This window comes from Trachurus japonicus, chromosome 9, assembly GCF_045865225.1.
Source record: "Trachurus japonicus isolate A0001 chromosome 9, Traja_1.0".
Taxonomy (NCBI): domain Eukaryota; kingdom Metazoa; phylum Chordata; class Actinopteri; order Carangiformes; family Carangidae; genus Trachurus; species Trachurus japonicus.
In genome coordinates this window covers 88,187-114,775 of record NC_140915.1, presented here as the reverse complement: position 1 = coordinate 114,775, position 26,589 = coordinate 88,187, and the positions used below count along the sequence as shown (strand labels likewise).

Sequence of the window (26,589 nt, the reverse complement as noted above, 5' to 3'; positions counted from 1 at the left end):
CCAGTTATCTACCAGGTACTACAGTACTACTACTACAGTACTAGACCAGTTTAACCCAGTTCAACCAGGACCAGCAGCAGTACTACTACACTCTGGTACCAGTTATCTACCAGGTACTACAGTACTACTACTACAGTACTAGACCAGTTTAACCCAGTTCAACCAGGACCAGCAGCAGTACTACTACACTCTGGTACCAGTTATCTACCAGGTACTACAGTACTACTACTACAGTACTAGACCAGTTTAACCCAGTTCAACCAGGACCAGCAGCAGTACTACTACACTCTGGTACCAGTTATCTACCAGGTACTACAGTACTACTACTACAGTACTAGACCAGTTTAACCAGTTCAACCAGGACCAGCAGCAGTACTACTACACTCTGGTACCAGTTATCTACCAGGTACTACAGTACTACTACTACAGTACTAGACCAGTTTAACCCAGTTCAACCAGGACCAGCAGCAGTACTACTACACTCTGGTACCAGTTATCTACCAGGTACTACAGTACTACTACTACAGTACTAGACCAGTTTAACCCAGTTCAACCAGGACCAGCAGCAGTACTACTACACTCTGGTACCAGTTATCTACCAGGTACTACAGTACTACTGCTACAGTACTAGACCAGTTTAACCCAGTTCAACCAGGACCAGCAGCAGTACTACTACACTCTGGTACCAGTTATCTACCAGGTACTACAGTACTACTACTACAGTACTAGACCAGTTTAACCCAGTTCAACCAGGACCAGCAGCAGTACTACTACACTCTGGTACCAGTTATCTACCAGGTACTACAGTACTACTACTACAGTACTAGACCAGTTTAACCCAGTTCAACCAGGACCAGCAGCAGTACTACTACACTCTGGTACCAGTTATCTACCAGGTACTACAGTTGTACTGCTACAGTACTAGACCAGTTTAACCCAGTTCAACCAGGACCAGCAGCAGTACTACTACACTCTGGTACCAGTTATCTACCAGGTACTACAGTACTACTACTACAGTACTAGACCAGTTTAACCCAGTTCAACCAGGACCAGCAGCAGTACTACTACACTCTGGTACCAGTTATCTACCAGGTACTACAGTACTACTACTACAGTACTAGACCAGTTTAACCCAGTTCAACCAGGACCAGCAGCAGTACTACTACACTCTGGTACCAGTTATCTACCAGGTACTACAGTACTACTACTACAGTACTAGACCAGTTTAACCCAGTTCAACCAGGACCAGCAGCAGTACTACTACACTCTGGTACCAGTTATCTACCAGGTACTACAGTACTACTGCAGTACTAGACCAGTTTAACCCAGTTCAACCAGGACCAGCAGCAGTACTACTACACTCTGGTACCAGTTATCTACCAGGTACTACAGTACTACTGCAGTACTAGACCAGTTTAACCCAGTTCAACCAGGACCAGCAGCAGTACTACTACACTCTGGTACCAGTTATCTACCAGGTACTACAGTACTACTGCAGTACTAGACCAGTTTAACCCAGTTCAACCAGGACCAGCAGCAGTACTACTACACTCTGGTAGTAGTTATCTACCAGGTACTACAGTACTACTACTACAGTACTAGACCAGTTTAACCCAGTTCAACCAGGACCAGCAGCAGTACTACTACACTCTGGTACCAGTTATCTACCAGGTACTACAGTACTACTACTACAGTACTAGACCAGTTTAACCCAGTTCAACCAGGACCAGCAGCAGTACTACTACACTCTGGTAGTAGTTATCTACCAGGTACTACAGTACTACTACTACAGTACTAGACCAGTTTAACCCAGTTCAACCAGGACCAGCAGCAGTACTACTACACTCTGGTACCAGTTATCTACCAGGTACTACAGTACTACTACTACAGTACTAGACCAGTTTAACCCAGTTCAACCAGGACCAGCAGCAGTACTACTACACTCTGGTACCAGTTATCTACCAGGTACTACAGTACTACTACTACAGTACTAGACCAGTTTAACCCAGTTCAACCAGGACCAGCAGCAGTACTACTACACTCTGGTACCAGTTATCTACCAGGTACTACAGTACTACTACTACAGTACTAGACCAGTTTAACCCAGTTCAACCAGGACCAGCAGCAGTACTACTACACTCTGGTACCAGTTATCTACCAGGTACTACAGTACTACTACTACAGTACTAGACCAGTTTAACCCAGTTCAACCAGGACCAGCAGCAGTACTACTACACTCTGGTACCAGTTATCTACCAGGTACTACAGTACTACTGCTACAGTACTAGACCAGTTTAACCCAGTTCAACCAGGACCAGCAGCAGTACTACTACACTCTGGTACCAGTTATCTACCAGGTACTACAGTACTACTGCTACAGTACTAGACCAGTTTAACCCAGTTCAACCAGGACCAGCAGCAGTACTACTACACTCTGGTACCAGTTATCTACCAGGTACTACAGTACTACTACTACAGTACTAGACCAGTTTAACCCAGTTCAACCAGGACCAGCAGCAGTACTACTACACTCTGGTACCAGTTATCTACCAGGTACTACAGTACTACTACTACAGTACTAGACCAGTTTAACCCAGTTCAACCAGGACCAGCAGCAGTACTACTACACTCTGGTACCAGTTATCTACCAGGTACTACAGTACTACTACTACAGTACTAGACCAGTTTAACCCAGTTCAACCAGGACCAGCAGCAGTACTACTACACTCTGGTACCAGTTATCTACCAGGTACTACAGTACTACTGCTACAGTACTAGACCAGTTTAACCCAGTTCAACCAGGACCAGCAGCAGTACTACTACACTCTGGTACCAGTTATCTACCAGGTACTACAGTACTACTACTACAGTACTAGACCAGTTTAACCCAGTTCAACCAGGACCAGCAGCAGTACTACTACACTCTGGTACCAGTTATCTACCAGGTACTACAGTACTACTACTACAGTACTAGACCAGTTTAACCCAGTTCAACCAGGACCAGCAGCAGTACTACTACACTCTGGTACCAGTTATCTACCAGGTACTACAGTACTACTACTACAGTACTAGACCAGTTTAACCCAGTTCAACCAGGACCAGCAGCAGTACTACTACACTCTGGTACCAGTTATCTACCAGGTACTACAGTACTACTACTACAGTACTAGACCAGTTTAACCCAGTTCAACCAGGACCAGCAGCAGTACTACTACACTCTGGTACCAGTTATCTACCAGGTACTACAGTACTACTACTACAGTACTAGACCAGTTTAACCCAGTTCAACCAGGACCAGCAGCAGTACTACTACACTCTGGTACCAGTTATCTACCAGGTACTACAGTACTACTACTACAGTACTAGACCAGTTTAACCCAGTTCAACCAGGACCAGCAGCAGTACTACTACACTCTGGTACCAGTTATCTACCAGGTACTACAGTACTACTACTACAGTACTAGACCAGTTTAACCCAGTTCAACCAGGACCAGCAGCAGTACTACTACACTCTGGTACCAGTTATCTACCAGGTACTACAGTACTACTACTACAGTACTAGACCAGTTTAACCCAGTTCAACCAGGACCAGCAGCAGTACTACTACACTCTGGTACCAGTTATCTACCAGGTACTACAGTACTACTGCTACAGTACGAGACCAGTTTAACCCAGTTCAACCAGGACCAGCAGCAGTACTACTACACTCTGGTACCAGTTATCTACCAGGTACTACAGTACTACTACTACAGTACTAGACCAGTTTAACCCAGTTCAACCAGGACCAGCAGCAGTACTACTACACTCTGGTACCAGTTATCTACCAGGTACTACAGTACTACTGCTACAGTACTAGACCAGTTTAACCCAGTTCAACCAGGACCAGCAGCAGTACTACTACACTCTGGTACCAGTTATCTACCAGGTACTACAGTACTACTGCTACAGTACTAGACCAGTTTAACCCAGTTCAACCAGGACCAGCAGCAGTACTACTACACTCTGGTACCAGTTATCTACCAGGTACTACAGTACTACTACTACAGTACTAGACCAGTTTAACCCAGTTCAACCAGGACCAGCAGCAGTACTACTACACTCTGGTACCAGTTATCTACCAGGTACTACAGTACTACTACTACAGTACTAGACCAGTTTAACCCAGTTCAACCAGGACCAGCAGCAGTACTACTACACTCTGGTACCAGTTATCTACCAGGTACTACAGTACTACTACTACAGTACTAGACCAGTTTAACCCAGTTCAACCAGGACCAGCAGCAGTACTACTACACTCTGGTACCAGTTATCTACCAGGTACTACAGTTGTGGCTATGCAAAGCTAGACAGTCAGTTAACGAAACGGATAGAAGCTCCCCAAAAAACCACAAGGCTTGATCTTTTCTTGTCCTTTAATGGAGTCCTCTAGTTCTCCTCCTCCGTAAAACTGAAATGATCACAAATAGAAACACAATTTACTTACAGTAGCATTGTATGAATACATTTCAATTAGCATCCATAGGTTAGCAAAATGAAGAGTTAGCATGTAAGCTACTGACAGCTAGCAAAGTATATTCAGCTTAAACATAACTAATCTTGTCTTAACCACAAAAATACACAATCATGTAACGCTATTCACATTCTATACTCACAGATATATATTATCCCAGGCAGAAGCGTCCAACAATATTATTTAGCATCTGTTTAACCGTCTGTGCTCATCTTTTCACCTTTTGCATGAGAACTAGCCATGGATGTATTATATTAACTGGATACCGGACTGGAAAATGGCCGCCGTTCATTTCAATGGAAGTTGCTCGCCTGGCGCATACGCCAAAAAAGTTTCTGACTTCCGGGTTTACTTCCGCGTTATGCGGCCCATAGAGCATGCGCAGTTGAGTCACCCCCCATAATGCTCTGCGGCCTCCCATCATGCCCTGGGGCAATGAGAACGAGCAACCGCCGTTCTAGTTTTGGCGCTGCGCGTTCATGTATGTGTTACTTGTGGATTTAAGGAATGAGTATTAAGACTTTTACAGGACTCACACGGACTTTAAAACAAAGATAATGATTTAAAATGTAAGACGGCCGATCGTAGGTTTACTACGGTCGTTTATATGATCGTTAAATCGTTTTGACAGTTAATTAATATACGATGTTACACTGAAAACGAGTTAGTCCGAACCTGTAAGCTTAAATCACAATGGAAAATAAATCATAATTAACTGTATTTTTGTTAAACATGACAGAGATGACCACAGAACACCTCAAATAATGTAATGAGGGCTTTACTCTTACCTTTTTTATATTGAATAGTATATTTAACTTGCTGCACAGTTCACCAGTTGTTACAGGATGTTGGTGGAGGTATTATAAACTTAGTCACACGTGTTTTGTTTTTATCAACCACACTGTGATTAAAGAAAGTTAGAGCTCTTTGGCAAATGCATCTTCCTTTTAATAATTGTCTGTACTGGCTGTGTTCATAGTTTCATCATCATTAAGCCTTCAGGTGGATGAGACTCTTTGTAATTCAACAGTTTAACCTTACAATATTTCCACAACACGCAGAATATCAGTGTCCACTAAATACAGCTGTTACAGAACCAGACATTTTAATTAAACACGATGCCTCAGACACAGTTGATGTTGGATTTGGTAGAAGCAGAAAAAAGTCACAAGCATGTTTGTTTTTTTCCGAACAATTTAATAATATGATTATGAGTTTAAGTGATCATTTAGCATACTGACACTGAACAAACACACACTGACGACGGTGATGAGGAGATTGGAGGATGAGGAGGATGAGGAGGACGTCCACGGTTCTTCCTCCGGCCCCGGTGAAGACGGGGAGCCGCTGCACCGTCAGGACACACACACGACACACACCGACCATGGAGGAGTCTGGACAAGTCTCGGTTTACATTTTACCACCGTGGCATTAATTAAGCCGTAAAATAAATTAACGTGAACGGAGCAACAGGTGTAGAACATCAGCCGCGATGAGACACTGTTGACAGACACACACACACAAACACATACAGCATAAATGACTTATCAAGCTAAAATTACTGAAAAATATGAGTTTTACAGGAGCAGTAATGTAAAACAGTCCGGTTTCACGTCAGTAAAAGCAGTCACTACGAGGCGATCTCATCTATTAAAACGTTACGTTTAAGAATACGAGTTGACAAGAGACTAATAACAGACATTAAATATCATAAAGTTAAATTAACTCGATGTGACCAAACAAAAACTCACCTTTGAGCCGTGTTTTCCACTTTTCTGAGTGATTTTAGCACCGGACAGAGTCTCATTAGTTTCAGGCATCCTCGGTCCCGAGACACACGACCGCGCACTGCTGGTGCACGGACACAGCCGTGACGTCACGGCCAGAAAAGAGACTTTCTGTGGCTTTTCTGGCCGTTAGAAAACATTTTGACGGATAAAAAGTCCATGACTTAAAAATATAGAATACAAAGATTAGTAATTAACGGAGGTTACAGCCGGAGGTGTCCTGTGAACAGTTTTACAGGCTTCTCTTTTACTATTGCGGTCTATGGGAAAAATCCTTTTTGGGCCCCATGGGATTTTTTGTTGCAGTACCACGGGTGGCCACTGGGAAAAATCGGCGTGCCTGCTGAGAGGATTACAGGGGGGCTGGAACTAGCATGTAACAGAAGAAACACAGCATAGCTGGACTTGACGAGCCGAGCGCTCACTCTGACGCGGTTTCTCTGAACCAAAACACATACACCTTTTTTAGACCTGCTTAAAGCTGTACAGAAATGGCCGTTTGTCCTGTTTGTCGCGACTGTCACTACCTGATTTGCAACGCTACCCGATTTGTGACAGCCACGTACGGCAACTCCACTTGGACAAACTTAGTTTTTTGTTTTTTTTTAAGTATATTTTTTGGCTTTTCATGCCTTTATTTGATAGGACAGTTGAGAGCGTGACAGGAAAATGGGAGGCAGAGATGGGGGGAATGACATGCAGGATAGGGCCGTCCGACACGGGACTCGAACCGGGGCCGCCTGCAGCGAGGACTATAGCCTCAACACATGGGGCGGGTGCTCTACCAACTGAGCTAAACTCCGCCCCTTGGACAAACTTAGTTGAATTGACTTAGATCACTGCCCTGTGTGGTCGCCAGAGACGGTTTATCTTTTTATTTATTTTTTTAAATACTTTATTAGTAATGTAAATTGAGGGTTGGTTGTGGTGGTCTGGATCTTGATGATGTAGTGACCTACCAGGTACTACAGTACTACTACTGCAGTACTAGACCAGTTTAACCCAGTTCAACCAGGACCAGCAGCAGTACTACTACACTCTGGTAGTAGTGACCTACCAGGTACTACAGTACTACTACTACAGTACTAGACCAGTTTAACCCAGTTCAACCAGGACCAGCAGCAGTACTACTACACTCTGGTAGTAGTGACCTACCAGGTACTACAGTACTACTACTACAGTACTAGACCAGTTGAACCCAGTTCAACCAGGACCAGCAGCAGTACTACTACACTCTGGTAGTAGTTACCTACCAGGTACTACAGTACTACTGCTACAGTACTAGACCAGTTGAACCCAGTTCAACCAGGACCAGCAGCAGTACTACTACACTCTGGTACCAGTTATCTACCAGGTACTACAGTACTACTACTACAGTACTAGACCAGTTTAACCCAGTTCAACCAGGACCAGCAGCAGTACTACTACACTCTGGTACCAGTTATCTACCAGGTACTACAGTACTACTACTACAGTACTAGACCAGTTTAACCCAGTTCAACCAGGACCAGCAGCAGTACTACTACACTCTGGTAGTAGTTACCTACCAGGTACTACAGTACTACTACACTCAGAACCTTCTGCCCCCTGACCTACCACTCCTTCTGAACCTTCTGCCCCCTGACCTACCACTCCTTCTGAACCTTCTGCCCCCTGACCTACCACTCCTTCTGAACCTTCTGCCCCCTGGCCTACCACTCCTTCTGAACCTTCTGCCCCCTGACCTACCACTCCTTCTGAACCTGCCCCCTGGCCTACCGCTCCTTCTGAACCTTCTGCCCCCTGGCCTACCACTCCTTCAGAACCTTCTGCCCCCTGACCTACCACTCCTTCAGAACCTTCTGCCCCCTGGCCTACCACTCCTTCAGAACCTTCTGCCCCCTGACCTACCACTCCTTCAGAACCTTCTGCCCCCTGGCCTACCACTCCTTCAGAACCTTCTGCCCCCTGACCTACCACTCCTTCAGAACCTTCTGCCCCCTGGCCTACCACTCCTTCAGAACCTTCTGCCCCCTGGCCTACCACTCCTTCAGAACCTTCTGCCCCCTGACCTACCACTCCTTCAGAACCTTCTGCCCCCTGACCTACCACTCCTTCAGAACCTTCTGCCCCCTGGCCTACCACTCCTTCAGAACCTTCTGCCCCCTGACCTACCACTCCTTCTGAACCTTCTGCCCCCTGGCCTACCACTCCTTCAGAACCTTCTGCCCCCTGGCCTACCACTCCTTCAGAACCTTCTGCCCCCTGGCCTACCGCTCCTTCAGAACCTTCTGCCCCCTGGCCTACCGCTCCTTCTGAACCTTCTGCCCCCTGACCTACCGCTCCTTCTGAACCTTCTGCCCCCTGACCTACCGCTCCTTCAGAACCTTCTGCCCCCTGGCCTACCGCTCCTTCTGAACCTTCTGCCCCCTGGCCTACCACTCCTTCAGAACCTTCTGCCCCCTGGCCTACCGCTCCTTCAGAACCTTCTGCCCCCTGGCCTACCACTCCTTCAGAACCTTCTGCCCCCTGGCCTACCACTCCTTCAGAACCTCTGGTAGTAGTTACCTACCAGGTACTACAGTACTACTACTACAGTACTAGACCAGTTTAACCCAGTTCAACCAGGACCAGAAACAGTACTACTACACTCTGGTAGTAGTTACCTACCAGGTACTACAGTACTACTACACTCAGAACCTTCTGCCCCCTGACCTACCACTCCTTCTGAACCTTCTGCCCCCTGGCCTACCACTCCTTCAGAACCTTCTGCCCCCTGGCCTACCACTCCTTCGGGACCTTCTGCCCCCTGACCTACCACTCCTTCAGAACCTTCTGCCCCCTGACCTACCACTCCTCTGAACCTTCTGCCCCCTGACCTACCACTCCTTCAGAACCTTCTGCCCCCTGACCTACCACTCCTCTGAACCTTCTGCCCCCTGACCTACCACTCCTTCAGAACCTTCTGCCCCCTGACCTACCACTCCTTCAGAACCTTCTGCCCCCTGGCCTACCGCTCCTTCTGAACCTTCTGCCCCCTGACCTACCACTCCTTCTGAACCTTCTGCCCCCTGACCTACCACTCCTTCAGAACCTTCTGCCCCCTGACCTACCACTCCTTCAGAACCTTCTGCCCCCTGGCCTACCGCTCCTTCAGAACCTTCTGCCCCCTGATCTACCGCTCCTTCAGAACCTTCTGCCCCCTGGCCTACCACTCCTTCTGAACCTTCTGCCCCCTGGCCTACCACTCCTTCGGGACCGTAGATGGAGAGGGTGCGTGTGATCATTCATGATCTGTTCAGCCTGTTTTAAGATCATGATCCCCTTTACAGTTGGGTTGCCATGCCGATGCCTGACCGATGTCTTGATCATACGCTGCAGTTTAGCTTGATCCTGAACACGCATACTATTACCAAAAGTGCAGAGGAGGCCAAAGGTGAGAACGCTCTGCAGGACAGTTTTCTAGAACATCTGGAGGATACGTCGGTCTGTCCTGAAACAGTTCAACCTTCTACTGCTGTAGCAAGGGAGACAATAAAGACAAACTAACTAACTAACTAACTAACTAGCTGCCTGGACTTACTTGTTGCTAGATCGCTGAATTTAAGTTGGTCATCTATTCAACTCCTAGATATTTATAGGTAGAGACCCTCTGGGTTTGCTCAGCATTTATGTTAGAAGGGGGGACACTTATCTTTCTTTTACTAAAATCAATTACCATCTCTTTGGTTTTTCAGGTGTGTGTGTATTCAGCTGTGTGTATTGTGTGTACTCAGTGTGTGTATTGTGTGTATTGTGTGTGTTGTGTAGCGTATCCAGGACCTGGAGGAGCGGCGCATCGAGAGAGTCTGTGAGTCGATGCGTTCTTCAGCCGAGGCCGAGAGGAAGATTCTCCCCGTGTTCGGCCGCTGTCTGGACGCCATGATGGACGCGGCCGAGAGCATCCAGCCCCGGATGGTGAGAGAAACAACGCACAAGTCTGGTTCAAAACGCACAAGTCTGGTTCAAAACGCACAAGTCTGGTTCAAATCACCGGTGGTTTAGGAGAAAATGACCGAGACGACTTTCGAACATTACGATACGATACGATACGATACGATACGATACGATACGATAAACTTTATTGTCCCGTTCAGGGACATTTGTCTTGGACACTGTAGCTGCCTTGATGGCCACAAAACAAAAAGAACAATACACCTCAGCCATATTAATCCAACAGCATTGCACACATCCCATAACATAGCACATATTCCACAACATAACACATATTGCACACATCCCATAACATAGCATTTGTAACCCCAGCGGGTGTCGAAAATGTTTTTTTTTTTAACCAAAAATCAAATTTCTTCAAATCTCTCCAAATTGGGATATGTCGTCTGGGGGTCCGAGGGGAGGCCAACGCAGAAGTTTGGATGAAATCGCCGGAGGTTTCTTTCTTTTTTCTCTTTTTTTCGGCGTTTTTGCCTTTTATTTTATTTGATAGGACAGTGAGATAGACAGGAAAGGGGGAGGAGAGAGAGGGGGAATGACATGCATCCCGACACGGGATTCGAACCGGGGCAGCCGCTCTAACCACTGCGCCATGCACCACCCCGACCTCGGGGTGGTTTTGGAACATTTTTACTGTAACAGCCCCAAGGGGAAGTTCAGTTACAGAAGCAGTTGGCACAATAAACACCAGGTAGAACACAAATACATCACATCAGCTCCTCCATATCAGTGCTATAGAAAGATGATCATCTGTCTGATCAGCTCTGTCTTGACCTTAAGATCGTGGGTTTGATTCCCATGTTGACAGAGATGGTAAAACCGGCAGTAGCCCCGTGGCCCATTCAAAATTTCCCCAGAGGAAATTTTCTAGTTAAAGGTGCAATATGCAAGAATGTGGCCAAAAACAGTTACTGCAGTCAAATTGAAAACACAGCGATCTGGTTTTTCCTCCCAGTCGTAGCAGCAGCTCAGTGGAAGCAGCAGGGTTACTATAGGGTTAAACTGAGGCTGAAACTCCAGTCGTAGCAGCAGCTCAGTGGAAGCAGCAGGGTTAGTATAGGGTTAAACTGAGGCTGAAACTCCAGTCGTAGCAGCAGCTCAGTGGAAGCAGCAGGGTCAGTATAGGGTTAAACTGAGGCTGAAACACCACTGACGCCGCCGTGACTGGAGAGAGCGCTAGGTGGCGCTACATGTAAACACCTAAATTCAAAACATAAACATGATTTGCAGTCTGCAAAACAAGATTTTTAATGTGAATACTCTGGCTGTGCTATTGTTGTTGGTGAGTTCATCATGTTATATGAACATTATTCCTGAGTTCTGTCACATATTAGGAGGATTTTACGGCCAGTTGCTTTAGATTTTCTTACATACTGTACCTTTAACTATCAAATTACTCCAGAGCTTTTTAATTAAGGTAAAAATGTGGCATGACCACGGGGAAAACCCTGCTTCATTTTATTTTGTTAAGCGCCGCCCGTCGCTATGACAACCGGCTACTCTAAAGGAGTCGAGTCGAGTCGAGCCGGTACCATGTAGTGGAAACACGGCTAAAGTAAACATAAACAATCTGATACAGTGTGTGTGTGTCTGTGTGTGTGTGTGTGTGTGTGTGTGTGTGTGTGTGTGTGTGTGTGTGTGTGTGTCTCTGTGTGTGTGTGTGTGTGTGTGTAGGACACCCGTCAGGTGGTGGAGGTGTATAAATCCGGCTTCGACCCCCCCGGCGACGTGGAGTTTGAGGACTACAGCGCCACCATGAGGCGGAGCATCTCCGAGTCCAGTTACCTTGACAACCGCAACGAGGGGAGGAGACACAGCAGGAAGCTGTGGCCGTTCATACGGAAAAACAAGGTACACACACACACACACACACACACACACACACACACACACACACACACAGACACACACATTCCACTATTCACTTATACCCAACCAGACAAGCTGATCATATTTATCGTACAACATCAGGGCCGTCTGGAATTGACCTCTGGCTAAGCCCCGCCCCCTCCACTCACTCAGACAAACAGTCAACATTCGGTGACAGTTGCTATGGCAACAGCTGTCACAGTAGAGACATTTCACAGGAGACAGAAAGATTAAATATCATGTTGAAGTCACCAAAACTTCACTTAGCTTTACTGCTATGGCTGTCGATAGCGACGGGCTAATTTCTGTTAGCCTGTCTATGGAGTTTTACATTATACGTTAGCATTAAGCTAGCGGACTTTATGCTTAGTTGTGATACTGGCTAACATCTAAACATCTCTGACAATATGTTGCCTCAAATACGTTGTTGACTGAACTTAGAACAGATGTAGACATCCTTGTTCAGTTTATCCAGGTTTAGTTGGTGTTGTGGTCTACTGCATAACTTTATCCAGAGCAGACACTTCTCTGGGTTGAGATGTGGCTTGGGAAAAGGTAAAAAAATCCCCCCCGTGACCTCTCAGGATACCTAGTGTCAGAGTTGCATGTACCCCATGAACACCGTTTGACCATTTTAAACTTAAAATGTCAAGAAAAAACATAGAAAAACGGATGAAAACTGACTAACTGCATTTCAATGGACGTGGAAGCAGAGAATGTCCCAGTGTATGGGCTAGCTATGAGCACTGTGATTGGCTCATCGTGTTTGGGGGCGTGGCTTAGCTATAGGTCAATTCTAAATCTCATATAATTATAAGTGTAGGTCCATTTCACTGCTCAAATGTGAACTTAAACATGTTCTACTACGTGACTGTATGTTAATACTGTTGAGTGTTAGCATTGTGATTTTTTAGTAGGCTATATTATTTTTAAAGCTGTACAGAAATGGCCGTTTGTCCTGTTTGTCGCGCCGAGTTGTCACGAGCTGCAACACGAGTTTACCCGAGTAAGGAAAATGAATTTGATTGGTCGTTATCGAGCGGGCGGGATATTCAAAGCTTGGGGCGAGACCGAGCTCCGTGTGTGTGTGTGTGTCTCAGACGTTTGACTGACGGATTACGGATCCAATATCAGTGGCTAGTGAATCGTGAGCAGGCTGACGTATAATCCGTGCGCCTGCATTATCCAATGAGGAAAAAAATACAGACTTTCATCCCGGATTTACTCAAAAATAGAATTTAGCACAAAGTTTGGCCTCCATCGTCTGAAAGATCAGTTATTACACTAATGTTAAGACCCACAGTGGGCTCAAATTCAATTTTCTTTTCTGTACACCTTTAAGATGAGTAGTGTTTCTACTCTCACTGTCTAGTGTGTAGCTATGCATGTGTGTGTCTGTGTATACATGGGTATACATATTGTTTGTTTGTTTTGGTAATTGTTGTAATTGTTTTTCTTGAGCTGAGGCCCGTTGTGTCTCTTGTCTCAGCTTGCACCTATTATTTTTTTTTTTGTCAATGTATTTTAATGTGTCGTATTCATGTTATTCTGCATTGGTGCGAATAAATACACTAAGAAATAAACTAAACACACACACACACACATTCTTGTACTTGCTACATAGTAAGGACCGAGTAAATTAACCCACAAACTGAGGACCGGCATTTCTAGACCTCATATCAACACAGGAAACATATTTCTGAACACTAGAGGGAACCATCAAACTATACATTTGTTCAGATTGTGTGAAAAACAAAGTTTCAGGAAAAAGTTTTTACCCATCAGAAATAAACTAAACACACACACACACACACACACACACACACACACAACCACACGCACACACACACTCTCTCTCTAACCTGTGTCTCTCTCTGCAGCTGTTGACCCTCCTCTCCTCCCCCCGACAGCCCCCCCCTCCCCCCCCGACCTCGCCGTCGCCCGGCAACGCGGCGGGCAGCCCCCAGTCCCCGCCCCCGGCCGCCAGGGAGCCAATCACACAGCGGCTCAACGACCTCATGACCTCGGGCTCTAGAACCAGGAAGCAGTGTCTACGCAGCCTCAAGAGAGGGGTGAGGGGGGGGGGGGTGTGTGTGTGTGTGTGTGTGTGTGTGTGTGTTAGGACTGTCAATGAATATTTGAAATTCGAATGTATATTCAAATTATAGTGATAAAAATGAAATCCGAATATTAAAATATGATATTCGAATATTAATTTAAAAAAAATTCCGACCGCTGCCCGGCTCATTCTGATAATAATCATTCTGCTTCGGCATTCGGGTCCATGTTTATCTCAACTAGCCGGAGCTTTAGTGAGTCCAGGTTGAGGAGAGGAAGCCTGTGGAAGCTGAACTTCATCCAGCTGCTTTGTTCTGACAAGTCAGAAACACGCAGAAACCAACCGTAGCGTTAGCCGTAGCAACAAGCTCAGAGATGACATCATCCAGGTCAGAGGTCAGTAGGTCAACCTACAGACCCCGGATGTTGATAACAGCTAACCCCGGACTCAGAGGGGAATAGCACTAGCCTATCAGAACTAGATATTGGTGAAATGAAGGAGTTTCTCTGCAGATAATGTGTTATTTAGACCCTGTAGACTCCATTATACGGATATACGCGCCTCTCGACTGGAGCTCATTTCATCACAACCACTTGGAATGACACCAAAGTTATCTGGGGGAGGAAATGATCGGAGTTTATGATAGAAATAAGGTCCAGATTGTAAAAAAAAACCGTAATTATCCTTTAACTCTTTGAGTGCCAGCCCTTTTATAAAATGGTCAGTGCCATGTGCCAGCGTTTTGGGGCATTTTGAGTAATATGTCAAGACCCAGAGAGTATTTTGTACTATGACTCTGAAAACACCAAACAGCTCAAAGGAAAGAGGAGACTCTCTATGTAACTGGGGAGAAAACATCAGTTTGTACCTTGTTCCATTCTTGATTTATCTTAAGTTGAATAGAGCCTGGTTGCACCAAAAAGACCAATGAGAAATGAGAAAAATGCATTTTTGTGTCTCTCAAGAAAAACTGTGATTTATCCGTTTTAATGTGGGCTTCAAAAACATGTAAGACATCTGAAGAAACCCCAACTAAAATACAAGTAGCTAGGAGTCCTACTCTGCAGAGTGATGCCCCCTCACCCTCTCCTACCCCCCCCCCGGATTTAGATTGACGTACTTAGACGTCAATGGGTTAATTATCTTCACGCGCACAACCACGACAACAGCAACAACAACTTCCTCCTACAAATGCACGATGGTCGGTGTGACGACTCCTCATCCATGAGCTTCATGTCTCAGACCGGGTCATGTTAATCCAGCTGCGCGGTAACCGTAGTAACACACACACACACACACACACACACACACAGACACACACACACACACACACACACACACACACACACACACACACACACACACACACACACACACACACAGACACACACACCTGTCTGTGTGGTCACGTCTGGAGAGAAGCAGCTTCTCTGTTTTCCCAAACTACCGAGTGACAGCGTCGCGTGTTAAAAACCAATCGTGCCGTTAACGGAGAGCTGTGATGATCCTCTGCACTTCATCACGACTGTAGCTACTCGATCCGCGTTACAAGGATCATTATTGGATGTGGGAATAAAACAAAACCTGTTTGACATGAATCGATAAAGTAAAACGCAGTCTTTTTTCATGTATTAATATGCATATAATGTCGTTGTTGGTTTGCATTGTGTAGCCGTTTGTTGTGTGTAACGTAGCTACGCTGTTCAACACGTGTTTGGCGTGTGCTGATGATAAAAACAGGCTGCTGCTGTAAACTCTCTCTTCTCTTTGTTTCCACTTCTGGAGAAAATATGAAAAAATAGAAATTTGATTTTTATTTGAATATCTGTGTTTTTTAAGAGGCGACATTCACACCTCATTTCTGCCGTTCATTGACAGCCCTAGTGTGTGTGTGTGTGTGTGTGTGTGTGTGTGTGTGTGTGTGTGTGTGTGTGTAGGTGTGTGTGTTCTTGTACATACTACATTGTGAGGACCGGCGAGAGTTTTTAACCAACACTGTGAGGACACTTTTGGGATGTGAGGACATTTTGGCCGGTCCTCACTTTGTCAAGCTTTAAATTAGCTCTAAATGCTATAAATAAGCTCCCCTCTGTTTTTCACAGAGGGTCCTCAGTTTGATAGTAAGTTAAGAATTTTTCGCCAGAATTTCACACACTTTTTGCTCTCTGCTCCGCCTACTGGTGAAATTTGGTACTGCACCCAAATATTCACCAAACGCTTAGGCATATAGGACTAATCTCCTGCTGCTGTACTAAGACATTACTAGAAATCATGTTTGTTTTGTTTTGCATGGCCATTTATGATTTTTTGAAAATTGTTTTAATTAATTCAATGGATAATTATTGAATTTGTGCTATGACAATATTTTTCCATGTGATTTGTTTAAATTTAAAAGGATTAACATTTAAAATGTTATTATTATTATTATTATTATTAATAATAATAATAATAATAATAATAAGCAAATTAAGGCTAAGTGCTGTCCAAAACCCACTGTCATATTTGTGAAACTTTTATTGTCGTTTAGACTTCATTTTACATGGTCCAGATCCAAAACTACTCTACTTAGACAAGACAGATCATTAGTTACATTACTAGATCATGACAGAAGCTGGAGACCTACCAATTTTTAGTTATATAAAACCTTTATTCTATTTATGAAAATGCAATAAAGAGACATTTTGCTGTTTTTCTTTTTCCACGTCTAGACCATTCATGTCCGAAATAGTGAAAGCTTTTTTTCTAGTTTTATAGTTCAGTAAGAACAGTTTTCTGTTTGACACGTAGACCACGTTGGACCAGGTCCATATCCAAAATCACCATACAGAGGCAACTAGTAACTAGGTACTAGATTAAATACTGTCTTTTTGGACAAATCATCTTCTTGCATGAGCACTACTGGTCTATGTGGTCTACATCTGGGGGAAAAAACAATTAAAATGTCTTTTTTTTTTCATTATCATAAATAAAGCACAGTGGTGGTGAGGCATTCCTTACTTTTACAATGTATGGCGTGCCATCACAACAGATGAGCAACAATGAGAGGACCACTGTTTGTTACCCTACAGTTTCCCCTCTACATCAGAGGCTGTGGACCAGAAGCCATCCTCAATGTCATCCATGACTCTACCTGCTGCATGCGGAAACTAATGACTTTTTTTTTTAAAGAGGGCAGTTAATGGCTCATTATAGTTAGGCCTATCTTCCAGTCGCCTTTAAAGCAGATATCAGGTGAATGTTTTTGTTAATATAAGTCCTAAATAGTCCTATTTTCTGTCAGCATCACTTCCATAGAGTGTTTGGTCTCTCCGTCACTCTGCTCTGCTGTAAACCAGGAGAAAACTTTCCTTGTAGGATACAAGTGTTATCCAATGAGGAGAGAGAACGGCATGAAGGGCTGTGTGTGCAGCCAAGGGATGCGCATGAATGTGGTGACGTAGGGACGAGGACCAATAGATGCCTGACGAGGGCGGGGGCTGCTAACTCATGGTGCGTTCAAGGAAACTCGTAACTTGTGTTTTTCCTTCCTGTGAAGTCATACCAGTTCGATCTGGTACGAGTTCACGGGTCGGAAGTTACGAGTGGCCGTTATAGTGACTTTCACAGGCAACAGGACGGTAAAAACACGAGCTACGGGTTGGAACGCTACAAAGTCGTAACAAAGCTGTAACTTACGGTTTCAAAAGCCTGGAACGCAGCATTAGACAAAACCACCGGATCGCTGATATCTGTTTTAATATGTGAAGTGGTCTGACTTCAGGAAAATGTTGATAATTCACGGTTTTATAATGATTATTCATTTTAATAGTTTTGGCTGATACAAAGACATGACATGGCCATAAATATGTGGCAAGGAAAATTTGATATTTTATCTTTTTCAATCATTACCTAGTTGAGTACTATATTCTTTATTTATTAATATAATATAAATACTTAAAGATTCCCTAAACCAAAAATCGTCTTTTTAAAATAATTAACATGTCAATTTAGTGTATGGGCTCTGCTACAAGGCATTTCAGGAGCAAAATTGCTAATCCACGCAATAACTGAGCATTTTAGACTTGAAAATGCAGTTTTAGTACCAGAGTCTGAAAAAACTGAATTCAATTTTTCAAATTGGAGTCCGTTTTCGTGCGTCACGAAACTATAGCAACCAATCCCGTTGATTTCCCCCCCATCTCATTATATAAATTACCCACAGGGTGTAAAGCTGGAGTAACGTACGTTAAACAGCGATGACGGCGACGTTGCTCTGTGCTCGGTGAGGAGCGGTTAAGGACGGTGATACCAGCCTGTTACCAGTAGCTCAGAGACTGTGGGCGTGGCCTCTGGATGCGAGCACCTAAAGAACTTTATAATTCACAGCAGCGGCGGCTCAGGAGCTCATGCCGCTGTTTGTTGTAGTAATTCACCGCGATAGCGGCACTTCACTCCTACATAACAGCTGGATGCACCACAAAATTATGTGTGGCAGCGGTGGCAATGTGGTAATGTCGCTGACTTATAATCTGTAGACTTGGGTTCGAATCCTGTGATCCATTTTCTTTCTCTGTCTTTAAACTTCATTCACTTTTCGGTTTACATTCAAATTTGCATTTTAATACAAAGACTCCCCAGAGGAAACACAAGCTTGCACTTGAAACCTGACGTGAGCTTCGTGTTTTCAAATCACCTGTCTGTCTTCCTTGCCCCTGACGCATTGACGCGGGGGGGGGGGGGGGGGCAGCCAATGAGTGCTCGCGGCAGCGCCGCTGCTCGTTGAATACAGCTGTAATAACGTGATTTCAGGTCCTGAAACATTTGTAATATCTCTGGAAAAAGTCACTAGATTTGTCGCTAGTCGCTTTTTACAAAAGAAGTCGCCAAGAGGGTTTGGAAAGTCGCCAGTTGGCAACACTGCGCGCACCGCCGTTACCTAGCAACCCTGACCAAGCAAATCATGCATATTAATAAGATGTGAATTTTTCAATGAGGGAGAAATATGGACGTGTTGTTAGTGTCTTTGGAGATTTATTTTAAACAACTTTTTTTTATCAAAAAATAGTCATAGCAGAGCATTTTTACACATTTTTTTACATGCACATCATGCCCATGACAATGGGACTTGAGCTTTCATTAGTTTTCACAGCACAAACAACATGATTTAAAGTCAACAGTGAACATTACGGCCCTTTCCTGTATGTCATTCCCCCCTCTCTCTGCCTCCCATTTCCTTTCACACTCTGAACTGTCCTATCAAATAAAGGTATGAAAAGCCAAAAATACTGTATATAGGCTACTTAAAAAAAAAAGACAGACGACAGTCGCCATGGTGGGGATCGGCCCACATAATAGGTGCCAGGGGTCTGCTGCACTTGACTCGTCTTGAAACACAAACCAAGGAGTCCGAAGGGACAGTGTTGTTGTGTGTCCTTGAGAGGAACAAGAACGACAAACACACGGTGACCTTTGACACGTCTGAGGGTCGCACGGAACTCCACACAGTTGATGGGCCTCACTTCCTGATACACAAACTCAAATGTCTGCCTCCTAGCTTAAAGCGTTAGTGAATTATTTGGTGTAGATTTGAATCAGCTGTTCTAAACCCTCTCACGCCTTCTCTATTTCCCACTTGCGCTGGTTGGAGGGACGGAGGTGGGAAAGAGGAGGATTTGCAGTAGGGTGCGTGGTGGACGAAAATTGCAAAGTGTGCCTAAACACGACAGAGACTGGGAGAGAGCTACGAAATTAGAGCCCTTAATGTGAAAAAGAAAATATATCTAAAGGCATAAAAAGTGATGCACTTTTTTTTTAATTTAGACTTTATCCAGTTAAAGGAATTGTGTGAAAATATGTTTGTGTTTTATGGTCAAACGTCTTCAGTAAGGCAAAATACTGAAAGGGTTAACAGGGTTTTAGTGAGGTGCTGGAGAAGCAGAAGCAGGACTGGGGCTCTGCTAATTAACGACCCATCAACTCAGCAGCCAGAGCACTCTGTGCAAGGTGAAGAGTTCACCGGCTGAGTGACACTGGCTGCCTCTCACCTGTTAAAGAGACAGATGGAGAAATTTAAAAGACTGCAATTTCATTATATAAAAACAATGATGGAGGATCATATTAATTCAAAGGACTATGAAATTTTGATTTGGAAATTTTCAGGAAATGTAAAGTATTGATGCATTTTCTTCCTCCATCTGATTCAAATTTACCCATCCTAATACAGCTCCTGAAGAACGGTTCAGCTAGAGAGATGGCTGAGGTCTAATTTTCTTAGATTCTAAGAGTTATATGCTAAGAGTGCAAGGAGGAGGAAAATCAATATACAGATCATCTTTACAGTATATGGAACTGTACAGGACAGATAACTATCCCCTCAAGATTTTCTCCTCAATAACACAAAATTTTATTTACTCTGGGAATCTCATTTGAGACTTTTGCTGAAAGTATATCAGACAGACAGAATAGTGAACTCAAACAGTATGTCACAAAAGAACATCAGAGAAAGTTACAGATACCGGAATTAACTTTAACAGAGGTTTATCATATCATGTAGCTCGTGTTATGGTGGTGGAGCACTACAAGTGGGTCCACAGTCTCCAAGAGATAATAACAGACTGAGATCTGGAAAGTCTGTAGCTACAGAGTTAATTCATGTTATTTTTCATATTTATTAAATCATATGATGCAAAGCTAGTTAAGACAGATAACAGTCAGTCTTGGCTATGCTGCTGCCGACACTGCTGCTGCCCTGCTGGGACCCTTACTGCTTCTTCATGTTACTGCTGTTGCCCCTCCTACCCATGAGGTTTTGCAAACCCACCACCTCCCCAGCATCCACCTGTGGGCTCTGTCTCTATGATTTCCTGCGAGGCCCTGCTTTCATTCCCTGTAATGTCTGTCAAAGTAGATCATTATTCAGGGAATGAATATCTGAGACAGAGCCTGTTGCCTGCTCATTGTTATTAATTGTTCTAATTTTGAGTTGCCTGACTGAATTGTACAATTTTATATGTTTCTCCACTCATTTGTTCATTTCCTCAATAAATAAATCAAGAGGTTAAATCAATATTGACATAAATTTAATCTGAATTTTTTAATTAGGTGTCCCCTTGAGTTATGTGAAACTCTGATGCTCTTTATATGTCAAAGAGACCATGAAGTCACTTCACCGCAGTGAAAGTGTTCATCAAAATAAAACTTTAAATTCTGGGGCGATAGCTCTGTGTGCTCATTCCAATTTAATTTCCACATCATCTTTGATTGCCAGTTTTGTAAGCAGGGTTTCCACCGAATCAACTGCCTTTTTTTTTTTTTTTTACACACCGCAACATATGGTTCACGTCATAACTTCATATTTTGGCCATTCAAGCTTCCATAGTCCATAGTTCACTTGTTTGTTTGATAGTTCAAAGACTTTTGGTTAAGTAGCCATGGATAGCTACCCCGCCGTCATTGCGGCCATCGCCGGCCATCGCTGGCCAAGTGTGTTCTGTTTCCTCATGATAACAAGATAAATCTTATTTTAAGAAGAAAAGTTTTGTTATCCTGAGAGAGCAATATGCACACATCTTGTCACCTTTGATTTTAGGGAATTTCCATCTGTCATTTGAAGGGTTAAAATCCTGTTTATGATGATGGAGATTATTTTATGATCAAGACTGAATGTGGGAAAAAAAATATAAAAAAAATACACTCATTATATTTTTATTCATATTTATGAATATGTACACAAAATGTATATGAGGGTTTTTTGAGAATGCACTTGTTGGAACTGTGAAAATATGTTCAGGTGTTAGGGTCAGCCTTCATCAGAAAGGCAGAGCAGTAACAGAGTTGTTGAGAGCTGCTGGAGAAGCAGAAGCTGGGGCCTCTGCTAATTAATGGCCCATCAACAGCAGCCAATCAGAGCGCAAGGTGAAAAGTTCAAATCGGTCCTCACTCTGATGGTTAAAAACTTTTTTCCTGAAACTTTGTTTTTCACACAATCTGAACGAATGTATAGTTTGTTGGTTCCCCCTAGTGTTCAGACATATGTTTCCTGTGTTGACATGAGGTCTAGAAATGCCGGTCCTCACTTTGCAGGAAATTCACTCGGTCCTCACTATGCAGCAAGTACAAGAATGTGTGTGTGTGTGTGTGTGTGTGTGTGTGTAGGTGTGTGTGTGTGTGTGTATTAACCCTATATGAACCAGTGTGTTTGACGTCTCGTTGTGTTTCTTCCCTCCTGCTTCTCTGATCGGCAGCTGTCACTCAAACTGGTCAGTAACACACACACACACACACACACACACACACACACACACGAGTAACATTAGTGTGTGTGTGTACAGTTCTCATCAGAGTGTTGTGATGTGTGTGTGTGTGTGTGTGTGTGTGTGTGTGTGTGTGTGTGCAGGGCTCGAGTCCTGCAGACTGCAGTCATCTTCCTCCTGAACAGAGACGCAAGAAGCTTCAGACCAGAGTCAACAACATCAACCAGGAGCTGCAGAGAGAGAGGGAGCAGAGGTAACACACACACACACACACACACACACACACACACACACACACAGACACACACACACACACACACACACACAGACACACACACACACACACACACACACACACACACACACACACACACACACTATACACACACACACACACACACACACATTCTTGTACTTGCTGCATAGTGAGGACCGAGTGAATTTCCTGCAAAGTGAGGACCGGCATTTCTAGACCTCATGTCAACACAGGAAACATATGTCTGAACACTAGGGGGAACCAACAAACTATACATTCGTTCAGATTGTGTGAAAAACAAAGTTTCAGGAAAAAAGTTTTTAACCATCAGAGTGAGGACCGATTTGAACTTTTCACCTTGCGCTCTGATTGGCTGCTGTTGATGGGCCATTAATTAGCAGAGGCCCCAGCTTCTGCTTCTCCAGCAGCTCTCAACAACTCTGTTACTGCTCTGCCTTTCTGATGAAGGCTGACCCTAACACCTGAACATATTTTCACAGTTCCAACAAGTGCATTCTCAAAAAACCCTCATATACATTTTGTGTACATATTCATAAATATGAATAAAAATATAATGAGTGTATTTTTTTTATATTTTTTTTCCCACATTCAGTCTTGATCATAAAATAATCTCCATCATCATAAACAGGATTTTAACCCTTCAAATGACAGATGGAAATTCCCTAAAATCAAAGGTGACAAGATGTGTGCATATTGCTCTCTCAGGATAACAAAACTTTTCTTCTTAAAATAAGATTTATCTTGTTATCATGAGGAAACAGAACACACTTGGCCAGCGATGGCCGGCGATGGCCGCAATGACGGCGGGGTAGCTATCCATGGCTACTTAACCAAAAGTCTTTGAACTATCAAACAAACAAGTGAACTATGGACTATGGAAGCTTGAATGGCCAAAATATGAAGTTATGACGTGAACCATATGTTGCGGTGTGTAAAAAAAAAAAAAAAAAGGCAGTTGATTCGGTGGAAACCCTGCTTACAAAACTGGCAATCAAAGATGATGTGGAAATTATGATTTAATAAATATGAAAAATAACATGAATTAACTCTGTAGCTACAGACTTTCCAGATCTCAGTCTGTTATTATCTCTTGGAGACTGTGGACCCACTTGTAGTGCTCCACCACCATAACACGAGCTACATGATATGATAAACCTCTGTTAAAGTTAATTCCGGTATCTGTAACTTTCTCTGATGTTCTTTTGTGACATACTGTTTGAGTTCACTATTCTGTCTGTCTGATATACTTTCAGCAAAAGTCTCAAATGAGATTCCCAGAGTAAATAAAATTTTGTGTTATTGAGGAGAAAATCTTGAGGGGATAGTTATCTGTCCTGTACAGTTCCATATACTGTAAAGATGATCTGTATATTGATTTTCCTCCTCCTTGCACTCTTAGCATATAACTCTTAGAATCTAAGAAAATTAGACCTCAGCCATCTCTCTAGCTGAACCGTTCTTCAGGAGCTGTATTAGGATGGGTAAATTTGAATCAGATGGAGGAAGAAAATGCATCAATACTTTACATTTCCTGAAAATTTCCAAATCAAAATTTCATAGTCCTTTGAATTAATATGAGCCTCCATCATTGTTTTTATATAATGAAATTGCAGTCTTTTAAATTTCTCCATCTGTCTCTTTAACAGGTGAGAGGCAGCCAGTGTCACTCAGCCGGTGAACTCTTCACCTTGCACAGAGTGCTCTGGCTGCTGAGTTGATGGGTCGTTAATTAGCAGAGCCCCAGTCCTGCTTCTGCTTCTCCAGCACCTCACTAAAACCCTGTTAACCCTTTCAGTATTTTGCCTTACTGAAGACGTTTGACCATAAAACACAAACATATTTTCACACAATTCCTTTAACTGGATAAAGTCTAAATTAAAAAAAAAGTGCATCACTTTTTATGCCTTTAGATATATTTTCTTTTTCACATTAAGGGCTCTAATTTCGTAGCTCTCTCCCAGTCTCTGTCGTGTTTAGGCACACTTTGCAATTTTCGTCCACCACGCACCCTACTGCAAATCCTCCTCTTTCCCACCTCCGTCCCTCCAACCAGCGCAAGTGGGAAATAGAGAAGGCGTGAGAGGGTTTAGAACAGCTGATTCAAATCTACACCAAATAATTCACTAACGCTTTAAGCTAGGAGGCAGACATTTGAGTTTGTGTATCAGGAAGTGAGGCCCATCAACTGTGTGGAGTTCCGTGCGACCCTCAGACGTGTCAAAGGTCACCGTGTGTTTGTCGTTCTTGTTCCTCTCAAGGACACACAACAACACTGTCCCTTCGGACTCCTTGGTTTGTGTTTCAAGACGAGTCAAGTGCAGCAGACCCCTGGCACCTATTATGTGGGCCGATCCCCACCATGGCGACTGTCGTCTGTCTTTTTTTTTTAAGTAGCCTATATACAGTATTTTTGGCTTTTCATACCTTTATTTGATAGGACAGTTCAGAGTGTGAAAGGAAATGGGAGGCAGAGAGAGGGGGGAATGACATACAGGAAAGGGCCGTAATGTTCACTGTTGACTTTAAATCATGTTGTTTGTGCTGTGAAAACTAATGAAAGCTCAAGTCCCATTGTCATGGGCATGATGTGCATGTAAAAAAATGTGTAAAAATGCTCTGCTATGACTATTTTTTGATAAAAAAAAGTTGTTTAAAATAAATCTCCAAAGACACTAACAACACGTCCATATTTCTCCCTCATTGAAAAATTCACATCTTATTAATATGCATGATTTGCTTGGTCAGGGTTGCTAGGTAACGGCGGTGCGCGCAGTGTTGCCAACTGGCGACTTTCCAAACCCTCTTGGCGACTTCTTTTGTAAAAAGCGACTAGCGACAAATCTAGTGACTTTTTCCAGAGATATTACAAATGTTTCAGGACCTGAAATCACGTTATTACAGCTGTATTCAACGAGCAGCACTCATTGGCTGCCCCCCCCCCCCCCCCCGCGTCAATGCGTCAGGGGCAAGGAAGACAGACAGGTGATTTGAAAACACGAAGCTCACGTCAGGTTTCAAGTGCAAGCTTGTGTTTCCTCTGGGGAGTCTTTGTATTAAAATGCAAATTTGAATGTAAACCGAAAAGTGAATGAAGTTTAAAGACAGAGAAAGAAAATGGATCACAGGATTCGAACCCAAGTCTACAGATTATAAGTCAGCGACATTACCACATTGCCACCGCTGCCACACATAATTTTGTGGTGCATCCAGCTGTTATGTAGGAGTGAAGTGCCGCTATCGCGGTGAATTACTACAACAAACAGCGGCATGAGCTCCTGAGCCGCCGCTGCTGTGAATTATAAAGTTCTTTAGGTGCTCGCATCCAGAGGCCACGCCCACAGTCTCTGAGCTACTGGTAACAGGCTGGTATCACCGTCCTTAACCGCTCCTCACCGAGCACAGAGCAACGTCGCCGTCATCGCTGTTTAACGTACGTTACTCCAGCTTTACACCCTGTGGGTAATTTATATAATGAGATGGGGGGGAAATCAACGGGATTGGTTGCTATAGTTTCGTGACGCACGAAAACGGACTCCAATTTGAAAAATTGAATTCAGTTTTTTCAGACTCTGGTACTAAAACTGCATTTTCAAGTCTAAAATGCTCAGTTATTGCGTGGATTAGCAATTTTGCTCCTGAAATGCCTTGTAGCAGAGCCCATACACTAAATTGACATGTTAATTATTTTAAAAAGACGATTTTTGGTTTAGGGAATCTTTAAGTATTTATATTATATTAATAAATAAAGAATATAGTACTCAACTAGGTAATGATTGAAAAAGATAAAATATCAAATTTTCCTTGCCACATATTTATGGCCATGTCATGTCTTTGTATCAGCCAAAACTATTAAAATGAATAATCATTATAAAACCGTGAATTAT

The 26,589-nt window shown here is 43.6% G+C and overlaps 1 protein-coding gene across 2 annotated transcripts in view; it reads left to right on the top strand.

Moving 5' to 3' along the window:
• The window catches only part of LOC146980423 (formin-binding protein 1-like), a 61,026-nt gene that overhangs the window by 19,210 nt on the left and 15,227 nt on the right, over nt 1-26,589 (top strand). The window contains exons 9-13 of one of the 2 annotated variants that reach the window (XM_085785654.1): nt 10,087-10,233; nt 11,944-12,120; nt 14,019-14,210; nt 22,420-22,434; nt 22,572-22,681. In XM_085785654.1, the coding sequence (XP_085641780.1) occupies nt 10,087-10,233; nt 11,944-12,120; nt 14,019-14,210; nt 22,420-22,434; nt 22,572-22,681 (641 nt within the window). Of the gene's footprint in view, nt 1-10,086; nt 10,234-11,943; nt 12,121-14,018; nt 14,226-22,419; nt 22,435-22,571; nt 22,682-26,589 lie in introns of both variants that reach the window. The other variant, XM_085785655.1, reaches the window with a different exon arrangement.